Genomic DNA, 19,541 nt, shown 5'->3' with positions numbered 1-19,541 from the left:
AGCGCTGAGAGAGAAGGATGGCCAGCTGCACAATGGGCTGGGCTGCTGGCACCCTTCCTAAGTGGAGATGCACAAGAAGCATGCTATGATTTGGGACCAGACCAAAATGGGCGACTACACCAGATTAAAGGCAGAAATCCTGTCCTGACTTGGAGTCACAGCTGCGGTCCACACCCACAGGTTCCACAGCTAGGCCTACCAAAAGGACAGGACACCCCACACCCAAATGTTCGACTTGATACATCACGCCAAGAAGTGGTTTCAGCTGGAAGTCCACTTAGCTTCTGAGGTTATACAATAAGTTGTCATGGATCAACTCTTGCAGGGGCAGGTAGGAGATGAACAAGATCAAGAGACCATCCCATACCAGTGACCCAGATAGAGAGGGAAATTCTACAGAGTTAGGAGTTAATTCTGAACATTTTGGAACAACCCAATTGCGTGACCCCACTTTAACCCTTTGCGGTCCATTTTATTTTCACACATGCTGTTTATTTTACACATGCTGTTTAAATCCCCCCCCCCCCCCCCCCGAGTAAAACTGGTTTAAAGGGCATTGCAATGCTAAGCAACATCAGTACTGCATCTCCAGCCAAGCCCCACCTCGTGTTCGCTTTTTCACATACCTCTTTACAGACGTGCATACTGATAAATCCTCTCCTGATCACTCGTTTTTTCACCAAACTCCTCAGTAATGCGATCAAAGTCATTATTTGATTACTATAACATCTCAAAAAGCTCTGCAAATGTCCGAGCGGAAGCAGCTACCTCCTTTGTTTATGTCTGCTTGTCTCTGTATGGTGCCGCTGCTATTCGGCTCCTATCGGTCTCACTTGGCCAATGAATGGTTCTCTCGGCTTTCTCGGGAGAAAAAACAACTAGAGACCTGTGCTTTAGGTCTTTTCCATGATGTCAGACAGGGTCTGACATTGGACCGGAAAGGGAAAATCGTAATGTCGGACCTGGTCCGACAAAGGACAGGAAAGGGTTAAAATGTGCAAGGTTAAAAGTAACTGTAATAAACGGGGCAGACCCCCGGAGACCCCAGAGGATTCTTAAATATTGCAAAAGAGAATTAGGGGGTTGTCGAAGAACCGCACAGTGAGTAGTCTAGCCTACTCGTACAGGTTTCAAAGCCCAATAGTTCCATTCAGTTCTGTAATGATTACCGAAAACTAAACAGTGTGTCAAAATTTGATGCTTATCCCATGCCTAGGTAGATTAATAACAGAATAGCATGGCAAGATAACTCAACACTTTGAATTTAACAAAAGGTTATTGGCAGGTTCCCCTCACCAAGCAGGATCCAGCATTGGTCACTTTTAGCTAATCTGAACAACTACAGGGTTACCAGATGGTTACATCTCTGTGATAAGTTATCAAACCAATATCACATAACCACCATATTTATTTCTGGAGGCAATGTGTTACCTTCTTCTCCACCATGTCTCTCCCTATCAACACAAACCCCTATTCCAATGAGCAGGGTAAATAACTTGACCCAATACTGCTTGATAATCTCTAATGTTGTTCGAAAGAGGCCAAGATGATCGGAGCCGAATGCAAAAATTTGCAAAGTTAGCCAGACAGTCTGCCATCCTCAGCTCTGAAAAGCCATGACCTCTAAGAAGCACTCCAGGGATTGAGGTGAAACATTTTACCTCCGCTTCTAGTATTGTTCAGCTACAGGTTTCATTTCGTGCTCAGATTTCAAATCTGTAAAACCTTTCACTATGAGGGCACATGTTTGACTCCAGTGGTGACTTTTGCAATACTATGTATGTTGGACAAAGGTCAATATTTGAGCTGAAGATAAGACAGAGAGACTGAACTTTCCTCGCCTCTACTTAGTGAAAAGATGGTTCGTACAAAGCAGTGCTGCTGGGCATGTTGCCAGAAAGCACACTTGGGAAGGTAGCAGGTAGAGAAACTGAATAAACTTTGCATAAGGTCCTAATTTGCCTGGTTGTTATTCAGTTTAGTATAGTTGTTAGCCTCAGTTAGTATTCCTGCAAGCACGGAATTCATCAATATTTTCAAATATTAAAAATTATAATAATAATAGTCTGTACCAGCAAAATCATTCTAGATAAGGCTTCAGAAAAAAAAAAGATAAATAAACAAATACAGATGCTCTTACTCTATTGTTCAGCATTCATTTGTGAACGTGCATACTTGTTATGTATCAATCATATATACGCAATCCTATATATATATATATATATATATATATATATATATATATATATATATATATATATATATATATATACATACATACCTCAGAAAGCCTGTCTTTTCTTCAGGTGAAGAATGAAATGAGACTGGTGGTCTGAAGTCCATATACGACAAACGTGTCAGTCTATGCTTGAGAGAGGCCCAGGACATTGCAGGTAGGGTTGATGTTCTAATGTACAATTACGCTTATTGGAAATTTAGAAATGTGGGAAACTACTGTACAGCAGGTTATTCACTCTGAATTTTCACTCCTGTACATAGAGATCAATTAGCTAGTGTAGCTGAACTTCAACTGTTGGATTTCAGATTCCTGATATTGGGGTATAGCCAGTATACTACAAGTCAACAGCATGAAAACCCAAACAAAGCCTGACTTGCTTCTTGTCAGTGCACCTCTTTTTCTTCACCTTGTTTGTGGTGTCAGAGGAATTTTCTACTTTTAGTACATAAAGATGAGCTGGATTGTTTTTTTCTTGAATGGCTTAAATTTGTCACGTGATTATATTTTATTTTCTTCAAAAAAATGTTATTTGCTATGGCCTCGGTGCGCTCATCTAAAACACACAAAGCAATATGCAGTAGGTTGCTGCCACACTTTAATAAAATATACACTAGTCAATGCACATTTTGAAACATTTCCTTTTACATTATAACATCACTGGCTTACTACATTAGAGTTGGTGCAATGTAGTTCTGATATTGATAAAAGGCTACAGTTGTCTTCATTTATATTACGTCCTGGAAACATTTTAACGGGTTCAGATGAAACAAAGTCACACCACATCCAAATCACCTCTGCCCTGATGCAGCATCTTGCTGTGAAAAAATAAAAGCAGCCTTTTTTGTGTTCTATGAAGACATCGTTTTAGTGAGATTAACATGCATGCAGTCACTCGTCTCTTGGATATTAAAATGGCATTGTGTACCCACACAATTTATTTAATTTTACTTCTGCGGTATAATAACCTAATAAATGTAAGTTACTACCTTTAATATCAGACTACAGTATGTTTGGAAGTAAACATTAAGTATTCATTCCAACATGTCCATGTAAAATCCTCAACTTAACATAACTTCTTCACGATATGATTACAATTTACTGCAAGCTTTAACTGTAAAGATTAACAGTAAATACAACTTCACACAGTAGACTAGTTAACCCTTTTGTGCCCTTATATACTGTATTTGGTTATACCGGTAGGATTTTCTTGATAGAAAAATAGATAGATTACTGACTAAATAAATATTTCTTATGCTAATATTTTTTTTTTTTTGTGTGAACAAAAAAAGTCAAAAAGGACTCTAAATGCAATTAAAGTAAATCAGGACAACAGTGGCCTTTACGTCATGTTTCACAATAGCCAGTTGATGCCCTTCAGTGACCCATGTATTGCCAGTAACGGAGGGATAAAGAGGGGAAGATGGGGGTATTGTAAGGATTCCCATACAGAAAGCCAACAAATTGCAGTGTCATGCAACATGCACACTTAGAAGACATTCTGCCCTAACTGCAGGTATTAATCTTGACAGGAAAGTCTCTTTAACCGAACATCACTCAGATTTAGTTAAATAATTAACTATATTACCATTGTTCTTGGGAGCCCAGCATTTGTACAGTTGTCACAGGAAATAAGTTAGCCATGAAATAAATTAGCGTTAGCCTTTTTGAGCCTTTCTATGCATGCGCAAATCTTAGAGCTTAAAGGCAAGGTTAAGCCGCGACTTTGTCCGAGTACTTTTATTCAGAACAGACTGTTATTGTGATGTTTCCAATGTGTCTAGTAAATTATCTTACTGTTAATGTTGTCAGGATTTTTATTAAAAGCTACAGTATATGTGGTAAACATCAGAAACACGTTGTTGTAATATTAACATATTTTTCATATTATTATTTAATAATAGGTTAACTTTAGGCTACCTAGTTTGCAAAGTTTACATTTAAATCGCTGACTACTTTATATTATAGGTTTTCTTCGTACATGTACTTGCAATATATTTGCAAGTATTAGCTGAAAGAGAAATAAATACAATACATGCATTATTTTGTATATGGGTTATGACAAAGAGAAATAATTTATCATTTGTCGTGCAATTTATTTTTTATGTGCAATTATATTTGTGTTTAAAATGTAATAATAGTTTCTAATACAACGTTTTATCTATCTATTATTTAATAATAGGTGTTAAGTTTAATTCCCAGTTTACAAAGATGTGGCAACTCTCACCAGTGTTGTCATTTTAAATTTGTAATCGCCGCGGAAATTTATATTAGGTTTTTTTTGTACAAATAATACAGCGCAAGAGACATAAATAAATGTATAATTTGTATGTGTTGTCATAGTTTCCCTGTTTCAAGCAGTGAAATTCTTCACTCAGAGATTTAGAATTGCATTAGAATAAAACGAGCGATCAAATACACTTTCATACATTTTCAAAAAGAATGAAAAATGTAATATTTAATAAGTATGAAATAAATCAGTAATAGCTTATTGTAACACAGTCAAAGGACGATTCCATGTTGTTTATTGAGAACAGACATTTTTGCTGTTTACTATTAAAATGTGTTTGACCAAAAACATGTGTATGTATGTGCATATATACACACACAGGAACTTCATCAAAGTTACCAAAGAAAAAATCACCTCAGGCTGGACCTGTAGCTGCCAAACTCCTCTCTCCGCTGGTTTACAATTTTTTTTTTTTTTTTTAATTCCCCTTCTTCCAGACCTGATATGCCGGTGATTCATGATGGAGGCAATGATTTAGGTGAATTGAAAAGTGTGGAATTAGAAAAATGAAAAAAGCTATTTCCAAATACAACTTAAATTTTGGATTTTGTAAGGGGATGCAATTCGGCATCCTGAAATTAAATCAGGTTGGGCTTTTTAGGTGGGGTGCTGTCCATATGAATGACACTGGTAATGATATAGTCCTAAAAAACCTCCAGCATGGAATTAAACCACACCTTCTGTAAACATCCTCCTTCCCTTCCAATACCCACCCTTACACCTTTGTTTTTATTGTATATATTGTTTTGTATATTTTGAATTGTGTACATGTATTGTGTGTACTGTTTTGTTTTAATAAAAGTGCTTTTTTTTAAAAAAATATCTTTGTTATTCAGAAATGTATACAGACATAGGTATTACTGTATGATATCTACATTATATTCATGATATCTTTATATTTGATTAATGAGATCTGGTGAAAAACATAATTATTCAAACAAATCAGATAAAGTTAAGAGCAAGTTCTCACAGAGTTTCACAATAATCTACAAGTAAAAAGTATAACCTGTGATATGATGCTTTATCTTTCCTGAAATACAACGACTGATGAGTGGGGACTTATTGTAGAAGTGAGGATCAGAGATTTGCCCAGAGTGCTATATTAAATTGGAGAGCTATCTGAATTACTAGTACAGTACATTTGGTGCTGTACGAATACCTCCACTATGTCAACTAGGATTACAGATGCTCATATAAATAATGTAACTGCACTTTAGGATGGTATGTATAGGAAGCCAATCATTTTGTGTGTTTCTCAAATTATATTTATACATACACACCTTAAAACACCATCTTACACTAAAAAAAGGTGTACGTTTTCTATATTAATAGGTTTAGATATCCTACATAGACTTGATTATAACGTCAAAAACATTGCATAAACACTTAAACACTTATTTGCATACCCCACAGTACACGATTTTTAAAGGAAATACACATGTGGCAAATAGCGATTTTAACTATGCATAGACTTAAATTATACCGAAGAAAGTAATGTTTTTAAAATATTTATGTTAAAAAACACTAAAATTCAGCGAGCAATTTCCTGAAGATAAAATGTATTTATAATACAAATTACACGTAAATATGCATTACAATAAATGTAACCTTTAAAAAAAAAAAATACTGTCTGCAATACACTTCGATAAATAAGATGACAACATATTTAAACAAAAATTACTGTCTGCAATGCAAAACTTGTTTTCGTTTCTCAAAAAAAAAGAAATGGCGTCTTGTAATTTTCATTGAACACAGAGAACCCTGCCTTTAAGGTCTAAGATTCACGCATGCGTACAAAGGCTCAAAAAGGCAAACGCTAACTTATTTCCTGTGTTATGACAAAGGTTCGTGCTATACTTCGGTGCCAAAGTGTTGTAGATTTGCATCACAGGCAATGCAATGATAATAGAAAACTATGAAGTGTATGATACAAAGCAATGGGCCTGTTTTTTGTTGTGTTTGCAACAGTGCAACATTTGCTAAGGAATAAAAAGTAGCAAGAAACAAACTGGTTTTGAGTAGAAGCAATTAAATGAAATTATCTCTCCAAACTTTTTTTCTTACTAGTTGTATTCTATGTCAAAAGATTGATGGAAAATTTGCAAACACAACAAAAATGTGGCTCATTATATCTCAAGAAAGTTATCATTAACTTGATAATAGAAATGTTTGGGCTGCAAAATGGGTAAAGGGTAAGATACAGCGGTGAATGACATACAAAGTCAGACAAAATGCTAGCAGATTTACAATGAGTTCTGAAGACATGCTGTAATTTGTTCGTTACAAGTGGGAGTTGAATAACGTTTGTTGCTTTAATGTTATAAAATGGTATAGTGTCTGGCTAAAAAAATGAGAATGGCCTTAATCATGGATAGGATCACGTTGCTGTCAATGGCTGTCCAGCACTGAAGGGTTTCTGTGACTAAGCACCATTAAGATTACCCCATCCCCACACCCCCTCCCTCCCCATTGTTACCAGTGTTAGACTAAGTGACTAATCAAGGCTTAGTAATTAGGCTATTAGCAACCCCTGGCAGTTCAAACCGACAACATGATTAATGCCTTTTGTACCACGCATGAGTAACAGTGAAAAATCTCACACTCATTATCTTTGACAATTTTCAAATCATCAATGTCATTTCAAGGCTATAAGGCGCATTTTCATTTTACTGTACCTTAATAACTAATAGTAAAAGAAAAGGTCACTCAAATTATGTCTCCTGTTTTTACCATCCACTTTAATTAATATTTTGTAACTTCAATACAAGCCAATGATAGAGGCAACTTAAGCAACCATACAGGTTTTTTCCATTTTTGTTAAATTATAGTTTCTAAACTGCTACATACTTACAAAATAGTATTTCTAACAAAATATTTTCCATAACAGGTCATTAGTTGAGACAATAAAAAAATGTTGCCAGAGACAATCAAAGTGAATGATGTCTATACCGATGACCATCTAATACCAAAAAATACCAACAGCCCGAGAAAACAGAAGCCAAAATTTTGCGAATTTCTAATTAGCTGTAACTTGCTTCTAAATGACAGTAATAAAAAACATAAATCTCACAGACACATAAAAAAGACTCCATAAAATAAAACGCAAGAATTAATAGCTGTCCGTTTTGTGACTAAACAGACCTGAACATAATAGATGGTGTGTAGTGAATGACAATGTCACACTTTGCTGTTTGAATTTAATTGCTGCTTTGTCATTTCGAAAGTAGGTTGGAGGAGACTGGGAATTGGGTTTTTTTTTTTCCCCCCACTAAAGACAATTTTTATGTTTAATGATTCTCATAACAGATATGCTAATGACACCCCATAGATTGGCTTTGAATAATGCCTTTCAGAATGAAACATGTATTATATTGAAAGTGTGGCTCAGTTGAAGCTCTTGAAGCTTATATTTCATTTCTGTATTGCTTAGAGACTTAAGTTTACGTGTGAGGAAGATTAAGTGAAACGGAAAAGGACAATTTAAAAGATAAATGTAGCAATCAGGGTGCCAAACTTGAAAGAGTTTATTTAAAAAAAAATAATAATAATAATTAATTCAAGGGCATTACAACCAAACAAATTCAATATGTCACACTAAAAATCTCCACAGGCTAACTTTTGTTTTATTTTTTTAAACAAAGTTCATGTCATCATGGCTGGGTTTCCATGCAGTTTAGAAACCCCGTTGTCATGAGAATGTGGCGTAACACACATATATCACACATGTTCCTCACGCTTTAGGAAGTGGGCAAATCGCCTTGTCACTGTAAAAACCAGTGAAAATTTGACCTAAAACAAAGATGTTTTGCACGTAAACATGCCCAAAAGCCATACCTTAACGTCACGAGACTTCAACAATGAACATACTGCTTGTGATGTAACCTTGCGCAACTTTCCAGTATAAGTAAAGGCTGTACCAAGCAATTCTTTATTAACAACTGAAATCTGCTGGAAGTAGCCCTGGCAAGCTTCTTTACCAAATAGGAAAAAAATAAGCATACAGTACAAGGGGTTTAGAGACCTCATTCAGTATTTAGTTTTCTTTATTATTGCTGCAGGCTACCGACAGCACCAGGCTTGAGTGACCACCTTTTGAGTTGAAGTAAATCTCTTAAACCAAATTCATTTGTTTTAGAAAAATGAAAACGTGAACAAGAAAATGTCGGTTCCGCGAATTGGTTTAAAAAAAAAAAATAAATAAAAATACGGGGCTTAACATCAGCTTGCTGAAAGACTTGCAGAACGAAGTTCCAGAAAGTTATAAAAATGCCCGGGTGGATTAGCATTTGTTGAACTTGTATGGACTACCGGTAAACTGGATCCCCAATAAAAACATTTAATATAGAACATATTCTTCTGACAAGCGCCTTGTACTGTCCCTGCGGAATTCAGATTGACCTACTTATTATTATTATTATTATTATTATAAGAATATTATGTGGTGGGAACAGTGGCCGAGTAGCGTAGCCTATTGTACATTTACTACCAGTATTTTGAAAATGTACTGTACTACACATTTTGACTGGATAACTTTTATATCATTAACCTAAGAGCTGGACTTTAGCTCCGTTCGTAGACTACTATAAGGATCAGAATGGCTGAAGCTATGGTTCTGTAGGAAAACTTGTATATACAGTAATCCGTCACGTATCCACCTGTCACATATCCGTCCTGATCAACCTCTTCAGCAACTTTATTATTGAACAGAGAAGATTAGTTCAGAGGCTGTAGATGCTACCAAAGTTTTTGTACAATGTGTTGTATGTGCTCCTTACGCTGCCACTTCTGGTAGTGTCACGTGAGCTGTTCAGTGTGTTGATATGTAGATAAATTCTGTCCGCATGCGGGGTGTATCAACTTCAGCCTCTGTCTTGATCTCCTGCCTGTCACTCAGCAGCGAATGCAATCACTCACATGGCAGACGGCTACTCTGTCACAAGCATTAATACCCTGTATCTTTCTAAACAAGAGATTTAGGGGAGCTCCCTAATAAAAGCTGAACCGTAAAACAATAATTGTGTGAATGTAGTAATTGTTACAGCTGTGCTTAATGGTATTTAAAACAGGATTCATTTATCCGCCTTTTTGCATATCCGCCCTGGTCCCACCACAGTCGTATGTGCAACGGATTACTGTATTATATATGTACACGTATAATAGGGTTATAATAAATTAATATGCAGTCAAAACATGTTTGGCAAATAATACATGGACAGTACACTGCACCTTCTTATGGAAAGTTGTTAAATATTTTTTTTGGAGGGGGATATTTGTGTAACCTACATTGTATAACCATGTGAGTTGTTTCCCTTGCTTTTGTATTGTTTTTTTTTTTACTGGTGACCAAATGAGGCAGGCTTCTTGTTTAAACCCAGATTAAGAAAGCTGCATGATATCAAAAGTCTTGCCAGGCCAAATTGGACCGCAGCCATAAACATTTAAATGTACCCTCTGTACTTGAATATTAATTAGGTCATTTGAATTTGGATGGAGAATTTCTCTCCCTAAAGGAAAACTACATGGAAACCCAAATTACCCAAAAGGTACTACCAAAATAGTTGGCTGCCAGTTTAGTAAATAAGACATTTAACAGCTGCAACAAACCTAGGAACTTGTTGGTACCATGCTGACGTGCCAACTGCTGTCTTCACTTGTAATTTTCTGAAATGTGCAGAACACAAACACTGAAAGGAGACAGTCACAAGACAAATAAGCCTGCTGTAGATTTCAGATTTCACAATGCATGTCACTTTAAAAACTACATTAAAAACCAGCTTTTTCATTAGGATAAGGCAGTTTATTTTATTTAAGAACACACTAAAGTGCAGTAAAATAATTGCATGTATTAACCCAAGGCAAATAGAAGCTACCGTTTAACAAGTGGGAAAGTATTATTTCTAGTACAACTTTGCCCCACAAAGCAATTAAAACTTACTGCTGCCAACGGCAGGACAGAATTGTTAGTCTATCACTATGCACAGTTTTAACAGGCAAGTGGAGTGTCATGTGTTAGGCTGCTGTTACAGGCTGAACCCTTGTAAGCTAGACATCAATTGGACCTTGTTTGAATTTTCCTGCCTTTAATCTGAAATATATTGAAAATGTCACATACCTTGAGCAGCATCCTGATATACTGGAATAATGTGATTCATTGGCAACAGTCTTTATTTAGAAAACTTAACATAAATACATACAGTAATCCGCCCGTCACATATCAGCCCTAACTGTTTATCTGCCATGATCAACATCTTCAGCAACGTTACTTTATTACTGAACAGAGAAAGATTAATTCAGATATTGTAGATCTTACCACAATTTTCGTACACTGTGTTGTATATGCTCCATGCGCTGCCATTGCTGACAGTGTCTCATGAGCTGTTCATATATAACTTCAACATCCGTCTCTAACTCCTGCCTGTCACTCAGCAGTGAATGCACACACCCACACGGCTACTCTGTCACAGGTATTAATACCCTGTATATTTCCAAACAATCAATCAATCAACATTTATTTTATATAGCACCTTTCATAGTGGACAACCATCACAAAGCGCTAAAAAAGGGATTTAGGGCCACTCCCTACTAAAAGCTGAAAATCAAAACAATAATTGTGTGAACACAGTAATTGTTACAGCTGCGCAGAATGGTATTTTATACAGGATTCATTAATCTGACTTTTTACATATCCATCCTTACTCTGGTCCCACCACAGTAGCGGATTACTTTACTAATATAAATGTAATAGCAGAAGGCATTGTGTACATGTATTTTGAAGATACTACATGAAGTGCAGGAAATATGAAATAAAAAAAATTCTACCAAAAAACTTAATTTACATTTAATAAATAATATTGAGTAAATTATATTATAGTCAACATTCACTCCAAGACAATACTTTTGTGTATTTTAATGATGATGCACAGCCTCAGACAAATTCAAACAAACTGTTCCTAATTTGTTGGCAGGGCATCGTTTCTCAGTGCAATTAGAAGTAATGTGTGTCAATCTTTATGCTTGTTTCAACCGTACAGCACTGAAATAAATGTTATTCAGCACAAGCTGAAAGGAAGCAAACATAACCTTTTTGTGAATTGAATCAGGTTAAACCAATTCAATTCACTTGTACACAGTAGTTCTTGCACCCTGTTTCAAAAAGGACCTCACAGCCTCCAATACACAGACACCCCTTAAAATGTATCTACAAGTTGTAGTTAAACAGCCATGGTGTTACTGAAAAAGCTCTTGGAGGGGGTTATAAAACAAGGTCAACATGGGCCTTGCTGTTTTTTACTAAAAATCTCTCTCTCTCTATCTCTCTCTCTCTCTCTCTCAACCTGACAATGTTCCACTCTTTCTTCACTCATGAGGCCAGCAAAAAAAACTACACAGTGCTTCCATCACAGCTTTACAGATTCAATATTACATTTTCACCTATTGGGCCTTAAGTCTCTAAGCAATTCTAGAGAAAAGTAATATGGAAATAGGAAGCCTTGATAGTATCAGAGTGCCGCTGACAGAAAAAAGTAAATACTTGACAGTTCTTGCTGGTTCGCTAAAGGCCACGGTTCTAAGGCCAGCACCACTCCTTGTCAATGTCAATAAGTTGTCATAATTTACATGCTTTCTCTCTTCATTTAGGGTGATGGTTCCCCAAGTAATGTTTTATTCCTCTTCTCAGAAAGAGATAATGAGATAATGATGAAAATATTAAGTAGGTTTAGAAAAATAAATCTCTTCATTTCATAATGAACTTTTCTCAGTCTTATTGGTTTATTACAGTGTATATATATATATATATATATATATATATATATATATATATATATATATATATATATATATATATATATATATATATATATATATATATATATATATATATATATATATATATATATAATATATATATATATATATATATATATATATATATATATGTATATATATATATATATATATATATATATATGGACACACACTCAAACCTGTATTAAGAGACCACTCAAGGGACAGTCTAATAGTGGCCTCTTAACACTGGTGATACCTTAAAAGTGGGCCCATAAGTTATGAATTTTCTATTTGTCTCTGACATGCTTTCCTGTAATTATGTACTTCTTACATACACTGTAAAATTCAGAAATGTTATATGAACAAAAGGAAGTATGTAATTTAATAACACTCATTTAGATAATGCATTTACAAAACAAATTATTTTGATAAGTAATGATTGTTTGCCTGTCTCAGATCACACAAAATGTTTTAAATACTTTGCAAATTTCAGTGCCTGTGTCTTTGCATCCTGAAACCAACGCAAGCATAAGCTCTTTCTCGATTACCGCGATACTCTTATAAGTATGTCTTGAACTTTTGGGTGTTTACTTTCCTTAGCGATTTGCTTTTTAGTCTTAAGCCACTACATCCTAATTATGAGAACATTCTGTTAAATTAGCAGGAATGAACAGCACAACACGAAACTGAAACATTGGAAGCTACCTAGTTCCGAGACAAGTGCAAGAACAAAATGCAAGTTAAAAGTAGTATCTAGTGCTCTTAATGATGAAGAAGGTGAAACAGAAGCAGCAAGTCAATCAGGACATCAACCAGGGCCACCGTCAGGGAGAGACAACCCTGACAGTTGTCCTGGTCCCGGGCCCGAGCCTTTTTGCATCCCTTGTTTGCTGTTTTCTAATGAGCTGGAGAAAAAATCGTCTAGCGCACTGTGCAGAAAAGAAGGGTTCAATGCAGCAAGTGGAAAGTGGCGCAAATTAAACGACAAACTTCTAGAGCACGAGAAGAGTGGGCAGCACCAGCATTGTTACTGGAAATGGAGAAACTTGAAGCAGGCTTTGCAAGGTAAAGGGATTGATAGCCAGCTTCAGAAGAAAATACCATCACAGGTAGAAAAGAACAGAGCTTTACTAGAGACTTTTGGATGTAACATTGTTTCTACCATCTAGAAATTTGTCATTTTGAGGAAGCAGTTTCACAATTAACGATGTTCACAATGGCAATTTCTTGGGTGTACTTGAACTAATATCGCACTATGACCCCTTTATGCATCATCACTTACAAAAGATAAAACAGAAAAGGGAGAAAAAATGCAAGCTCACTATCTATCCTGGGAAAGTCAGAATGAATTTATTGAATTATGTGGTCAGCATGTTTTGAATAGGATTCTGATAGAGAGGAGTCAATCTATTTATTTTTCTGCGATATGTGACGCTACTTCAGACATCTCCCATACAGAACAAAATGTACTTATCCTAAGATATGTGCATAATAATAAAGAAGCCACAGAATGGAAAATTAACAAACGTTTTATTCAGTTTATTGATTTTTCAATAAAGAGTGGGCAGGAAATTGCAGAAATGCTGCTACAAGTATTGCAAAAACATGACACTGACATCGCTGATTGCAGAGGACAAGGTTTTGGCAACGGATCCAATATGTTCAGAAAAGTAAGGGGTGTACAAGCTCGTATCAGTGAAAAAAACCCACTTGCTACATACTCTCCTTGAGCTTCTCATTCACTGAATCTTGCTGGAGTGCATGCTGTTGAAACGTGCCCCGAAATAACCACTTTTTTTGGCTGTTTAAATCATCTATATGTTCTTTTCAGTGGCAGTCCAGAAAGATTGGCTGTTTTAAAAGAAAAAAACAAGTTGCTCTCTACATCGTTTGAGCGAAACCTTTTGGAGTGCTCGAATCGAAACAATTCGCCCTGTTGCAAAACGCCTTTCCAGCATCATTGCAAGTCTAGACAGCATCACTGAATCTAGCAAACTGTCTAATGAAGGTATGTCTGAAGTAAAAGGTCTGAAAAGCTACTTCAAGTCTTTCACTGCAATTGTGCTTGCCACGTTCTAGGTTAAAGTTCTACAGATTTTTGAAGAGAGAAACTTGCTTCTTCATTCTGGGGATTTCGTTAGACACAGAAGCAGCCAACATAAACGCTCTACAAAAGGAGATGACGTTTCTGAGAAACAAGTGGAATGCCATTCCTTCAGAGGCTAAAATAGTGGCAAGTCAAATGGACATAACCCCTGTATTTAGTTAGGAATTAAACCGGCAAGAAAGTGCAAGCGATTTCATGACAAAACTGCAAACGATGTTACAAGTTAAAGTACAGAGACTACGTTTCACAATACAGTATATTATGTGGCAATAGACAACATCATCAGTCAGTTAAGCAGTTGATTTCAGTCCACTACGGCTATCTGTGATGCCTTTGCGGCAATTCTGAAGTTTAGGAGCATGAGCGCTGAATACATCAATACGTCATGTGCAAAGCTAGTCAGTAAGTATTCACAGGATACAATACTTACAATACATACAACAATACAATACTCCCGCCCTCCGCAAATACAATACTCCCGCCCCCCGCAAATACAATACTCCCGCCCTCCGCAAATACAATACTCCCGCCCTCCGCAAATACAATACTCCCACCCCCCGCAAATACAATACTCCCGCCCTCCGCAAATACAATACTCCCGCCCTCCGCAAATACAATACTCCCGCCCTCCGCAAATACAATACTCCCACCCTCCGCAAATACAATACTCCCGCCCTCCGCAAATACAATACTCCCGCCCTTCGCAAATACAATACTCCCGCCCTTCGCAAATACAATACTCCTGCCCTTCGCAAATACAATACTCCTGCTCTTTGTAGACCCTAAACAAGTAGCAAAACATATCCAACCATTTTTACCACAATGTAGTACAGCTATGCCCAAAAGTTTTGCATCACCCTATAGAATTAACTAATTTTGCTTCATAAAGTCAAATGAAACCTGCTGAATAATGTTACCTTTACATACTGAATTACATACCACTTTGTAGTTTTCCATATACTTAATGAAAAACTGAAAAAAGTAACATTTTGAAATCTAACATAAAACACAGACCTAGATGTATTGTATAATTCTTCCTGCAGATTTGTTCTAGTGCTCCCATTTGGCACATCATTGTCATATGTATATAAAACTAGGCTGGCTGTCACTTACAAATCAGAGGCTTTTTCATTGGTATTGTTTTGTGGTTTTTAAAGGCTTGGTACCTTCTTATTTGAGTGCACTGGTAGAAAGGATGCATTGGTTACAGTTTTTGCTCTCAGGATTCTGTTAATGTGGCTGTTCCAAGGTTCAAACACATTTGGTAGAATTATCTTTTGCATGCCAACTCCCGAAGACCTGGAACTGTTTCCATCATAGTATAAAGAAGGAATTTGATAATATTTACTTCTCCAGTTATAAAGATTGTATTCAGGAATTGCTTATAACATCCTGCCAATATTTTTCCTTGGTCCACATTAACAAATAGAGATATACTGAAGAAATAGGACGTCTCATTGGGTAAATCTCCTGGTTAAATAAACATATAAATAAATACAAAATAATAAAGTAGTGAGAGGAGACTCGGCGAATGCAGTAGCTAACCACAGAGAGGAGCAACTTCCCAGACAATGCTATTATTCTTAAGGCAAGACTAAATGTGACATGGTAAATAAGGAAAGGGGATTTTTTATTGTAAGACCAAGTTTATGTACAGTAGTTCAAAGTAACATTACAGTTCAAAGGTAATGTTGCATTTTACTCACCCAAAATATATTTTATCTCACGTAGTTTCTAAATTGGAGAGTAAATTACTCAATGACTGAAAACCTTAGCTGGTAAGAGCATAATTTGATATACCTGGATGTTCTTGTAAGTAAAAACAAACTACATGAATACATTATTATGAATGGAAGCTGGTGCCAACAGGTGGCAACTCTGGATTTTCGTACTTGTAGTACAGAGGTAACAATGTCTGTGGTAATAGCTGACCCAGTGATGACTATGTGGACAGTCATGAATACGGGTGGCCACATCAAAATTTATTTTAGTCATTCACCAAAAACCTGTCAATTTTGTTTTTTGTGTTTAACAAAAAAAGAAAAAGTGTACACCTTGGTCCCTACTCTATTTTACTAAACAGATATTTGAACTCAAACAGTTGCCACTCTATACAGCCCAAAGGGATCATATGATGTTGCTTCAAAGATAAAAAATCAAGAGCATAGTCTTCACAATGAGTAGTTTAGGTTCTGCAGACTTAAGGCTGAGGTTCTTCTTATCTGATCTGATGCTTTGTTAAGTCTGCAGAACCTAATCACAACATCTTGAGGTTCTTGTGATTAGAAATGGATAGCAATATCACCCCAAAATTGGACGAGGCTGGCTATGGTCTAGCAAGTTCATGTTCTTAAAGAGTGTAACAATTGACCTGTTTCTGGGTTTTCCTGTTTGAATCAAATGTGTTTTATTTTCTATTTGCCACACAAGATAATTTATTTGATAATGCCTCTATGTTCGTAAAATTCAGTACATGTACAAATTTGAATACTGCTGATAAGTTGTTTAGTAGTGTGATCCATTTAAAAAGCAGACATTTTTGTTTGTTATCAGCCTTCAAAAACACATCTGGCACATCACTTTGAAACGCATGGAAATCTGACTTCACTACATGATAAGGTAAGCAGTTCAAGGGTTGGCATTAAGACAAATTGATCAAATCTAAAATTGCGCAGAGGTTCGTAGTTAAGACAGGAAAGAAAATAAAATCTAAGTCAGATTCGCTATACATGAGAACATCCAGTTGGATTTAAGGTTCTGTTTGGTATCTCATTATTGAGAAACTTCTGCTATCATGTTACCCCAGGAATTTGGGAAAACATTCCCACTAAATCTGCAAATAAAGTTAATCCACTTGATGATGTTGTTGCATACCGGGGACCTCCTGTAAGAGGCACATGAGACCAGATGCTTTTGCATCTGAAAGGTTAAAAGGAAAGGCACCATGAAAGGGGAAATTACGAAGGATTGTGCCTCCTCACTGTGTCCTATCACTAACCTCCAAAACATTTGAAAGTAGCCTTTTTTCTGATAAACAACTAGCTAGCAATCTTATAGGCCTCTCCGCTGTCAAAGAATTTGAAGACATTATTTGTGTTTTGATGGTGAAATATAGGTGGCAGTCTGCTTGTTATTCAGCTGTTAGCCTACGGGGTTGTGCACAGATTATCATTATAAAATGAACTGGACAAGCCAAGTTCTCCAAACTTAGTCATTTTTTCAACACTGTCAGTGGAACATGATATGTATGATAATTCTTCTGTTTTAACCATCCATTTAGTACAGGATAGTAATACCCAACTTTATTTCCATAAAGTGCCAAAACACACACATGCTTACTGATTGAAATATATATGTACAGTATACCAGCTTGTTCACAATACATGTTTTATGAAAATGACTGGTAGTTAATGAGATTACCAATGCAGTTTGCTGTTTTTACTCAAATATTTATGTGAAATATCTGTTATGTGCCTATATAACACGTTCATGCACACACTGTGTATGTATGTTCAGAGTAACATATTCTAAACAAACCATACAGAAAAACAGTATAAAAGGCAGATATTGACTCACCTCCTCCACCTCCCAGAAGACTTGCATTTGCTGTAGAAAAACAAGAAGAAAAAACACAAGTAAGCACTAATGTAGTTGTTTATTTTATATTTTAGCCATACACAAATGTAGCTGTCTGAAAAACACAACTACAGCAGCTAATTAAAGTCTCTTGTGCTCTTGCTTGAAAACCATGGAAAACAGTGGTAATCCTTTACTGACATAGTTCAGTTATGAATAGGATTCCCTGGGATGCCAAATGATAATCAGTTATCACAAACATCAAAACGCATTCCTAGGAAGCACAAGCTTCCATTGTAGTACCTTGCCCTACCAAAATGTATACTGTGGTGACACATACTGTATCATAATGTAATTGTTTAAAATTAAAAATAGACACTGAAGTCAAAGAGTTTGCACTGCCTTTAGATCAGAAGACTGGATGCTTAAATCCTGCTATACACAACCTTTTTATTTTACTTTATTTATTTGCCTATGTAACATGTTCCTTCTTACAGCTGGCTCTAATAGGTTAACATTTTAAGCTTCCCTGGCAGGGCTTTCATTTATTGAAAAATGTAGACAATTATATATATTTGTTTTACTATTCTTTCAAATTACTAAAATTGTTGTATTGTTTACAGGTCTCAGGCACAATGGTATCTCTCAGCCGCAGCTGCCACGTCAATATTTTGTTCAACCCACAGAGGCAGCTTAATTACGAACCAAAATGAATGCTAATATTTTATCAAAATATTAAAAATCATTACACAAGTATACTTTGCAGCCAACCCCTTCATTAACAGCAAAATACTGTCACTCTGTGGAGGAAGATCAAAAGGGATTTAAATGAGACCAATCATTTAAATGTAACAGTAAATGTGGTTTGTGTGTTGTAATGCAGTGCCAGGTCAACAACATTTCAAAATTTACCAACTTACCAACCCCAAACAGGTTTTCCCCTTTTTATACACCTGTGGCCACATTCCCACGTGTGTTCTGGCAGGGAGGAATTTAACCCAACCCAATATTCCCCACACACCCACACATTATGCCGGCTGGACTTCCACCCTACCACACCAACACAGAAAGTTCAAAGCACCTGGCATCTAATAAAGGCTCTCTGACAATTAACTCATTTATATCACAACACACCCAAGAATTTCAGTTTTTATTAGGTTCCCACATACACCAAAATTGATACAGAAGAAAAGCCTGCAAAACTTTAGCTGGAGTTCCGAATTCAAGCCTTTGAATTTTAACCAATTGTTTGGGTTGACAAAACAGCCCTGTGTATGCAAGTGTATTTTGAATATTAATTTCAGAGAGGCAAGTTGCTATGTTTACAAAAAACAGTAATGACCTGAAAACCACCAGCTGATGACAGAAAAAAAAGTGTGCAGTTTATACAAAACACACACTATTCAAATGATGATGTTATGAAGAAAAACCTTTGAGGCCAGTAGTCTGTAAAGGAGTATTCTGTTACAAAACTTAGATTTAACTGCAGTTGTCACTATAGGAGTAAATTGTCATGTTTAAAACTCAACAAAAACTAAGATGTT

The 19,541-nt window shown here is 36.1% G+C and overlaps 1 protein-coding gene across 1 annotated transcript in view; it reads right to left on the bottom strand.

Annotated features, from left to right (window-relative positions):
* Nucleotides 1–19,541, bottom strand: part of macrod2 (mono-ADP ribosylhydrolase 2) — a 754,657-nt gene that overhangs the window by 574,088 nt on the left and 161,028 nt on the right. Inside the window, exon 4 of the mRNA XM_041252938.1 lies at nt 17,998–18,027. Within this exon, the coding sequence (XP_041108872.1) occupies nt 17,998–18,027 (30 nt within the window). The remainder of the gene's footprint in view (nt 1–17,997; nt 18,028–19,541) is intronic.

Source organism: Polyodon spathula, chromosome 6 (genome assembly GCF_017654505.1).
Source record: "Polyodon spathula isolate WHYD16114869_AA chromosome 6, ASM1765450v1, whole genome shotgun sequence".
Lineage (NCBI taxonomy): Eukaryota > Metazoa > Chordata > Actinopteri > Acipenseriformes > Polyodontidae > Polyodon > Polyodon spathula.
The sequence above is the reverse complement of the archived record's forward strand: the minus strand, read 5'-3'. Positions and strand labels throughout refer to the sequence as shown.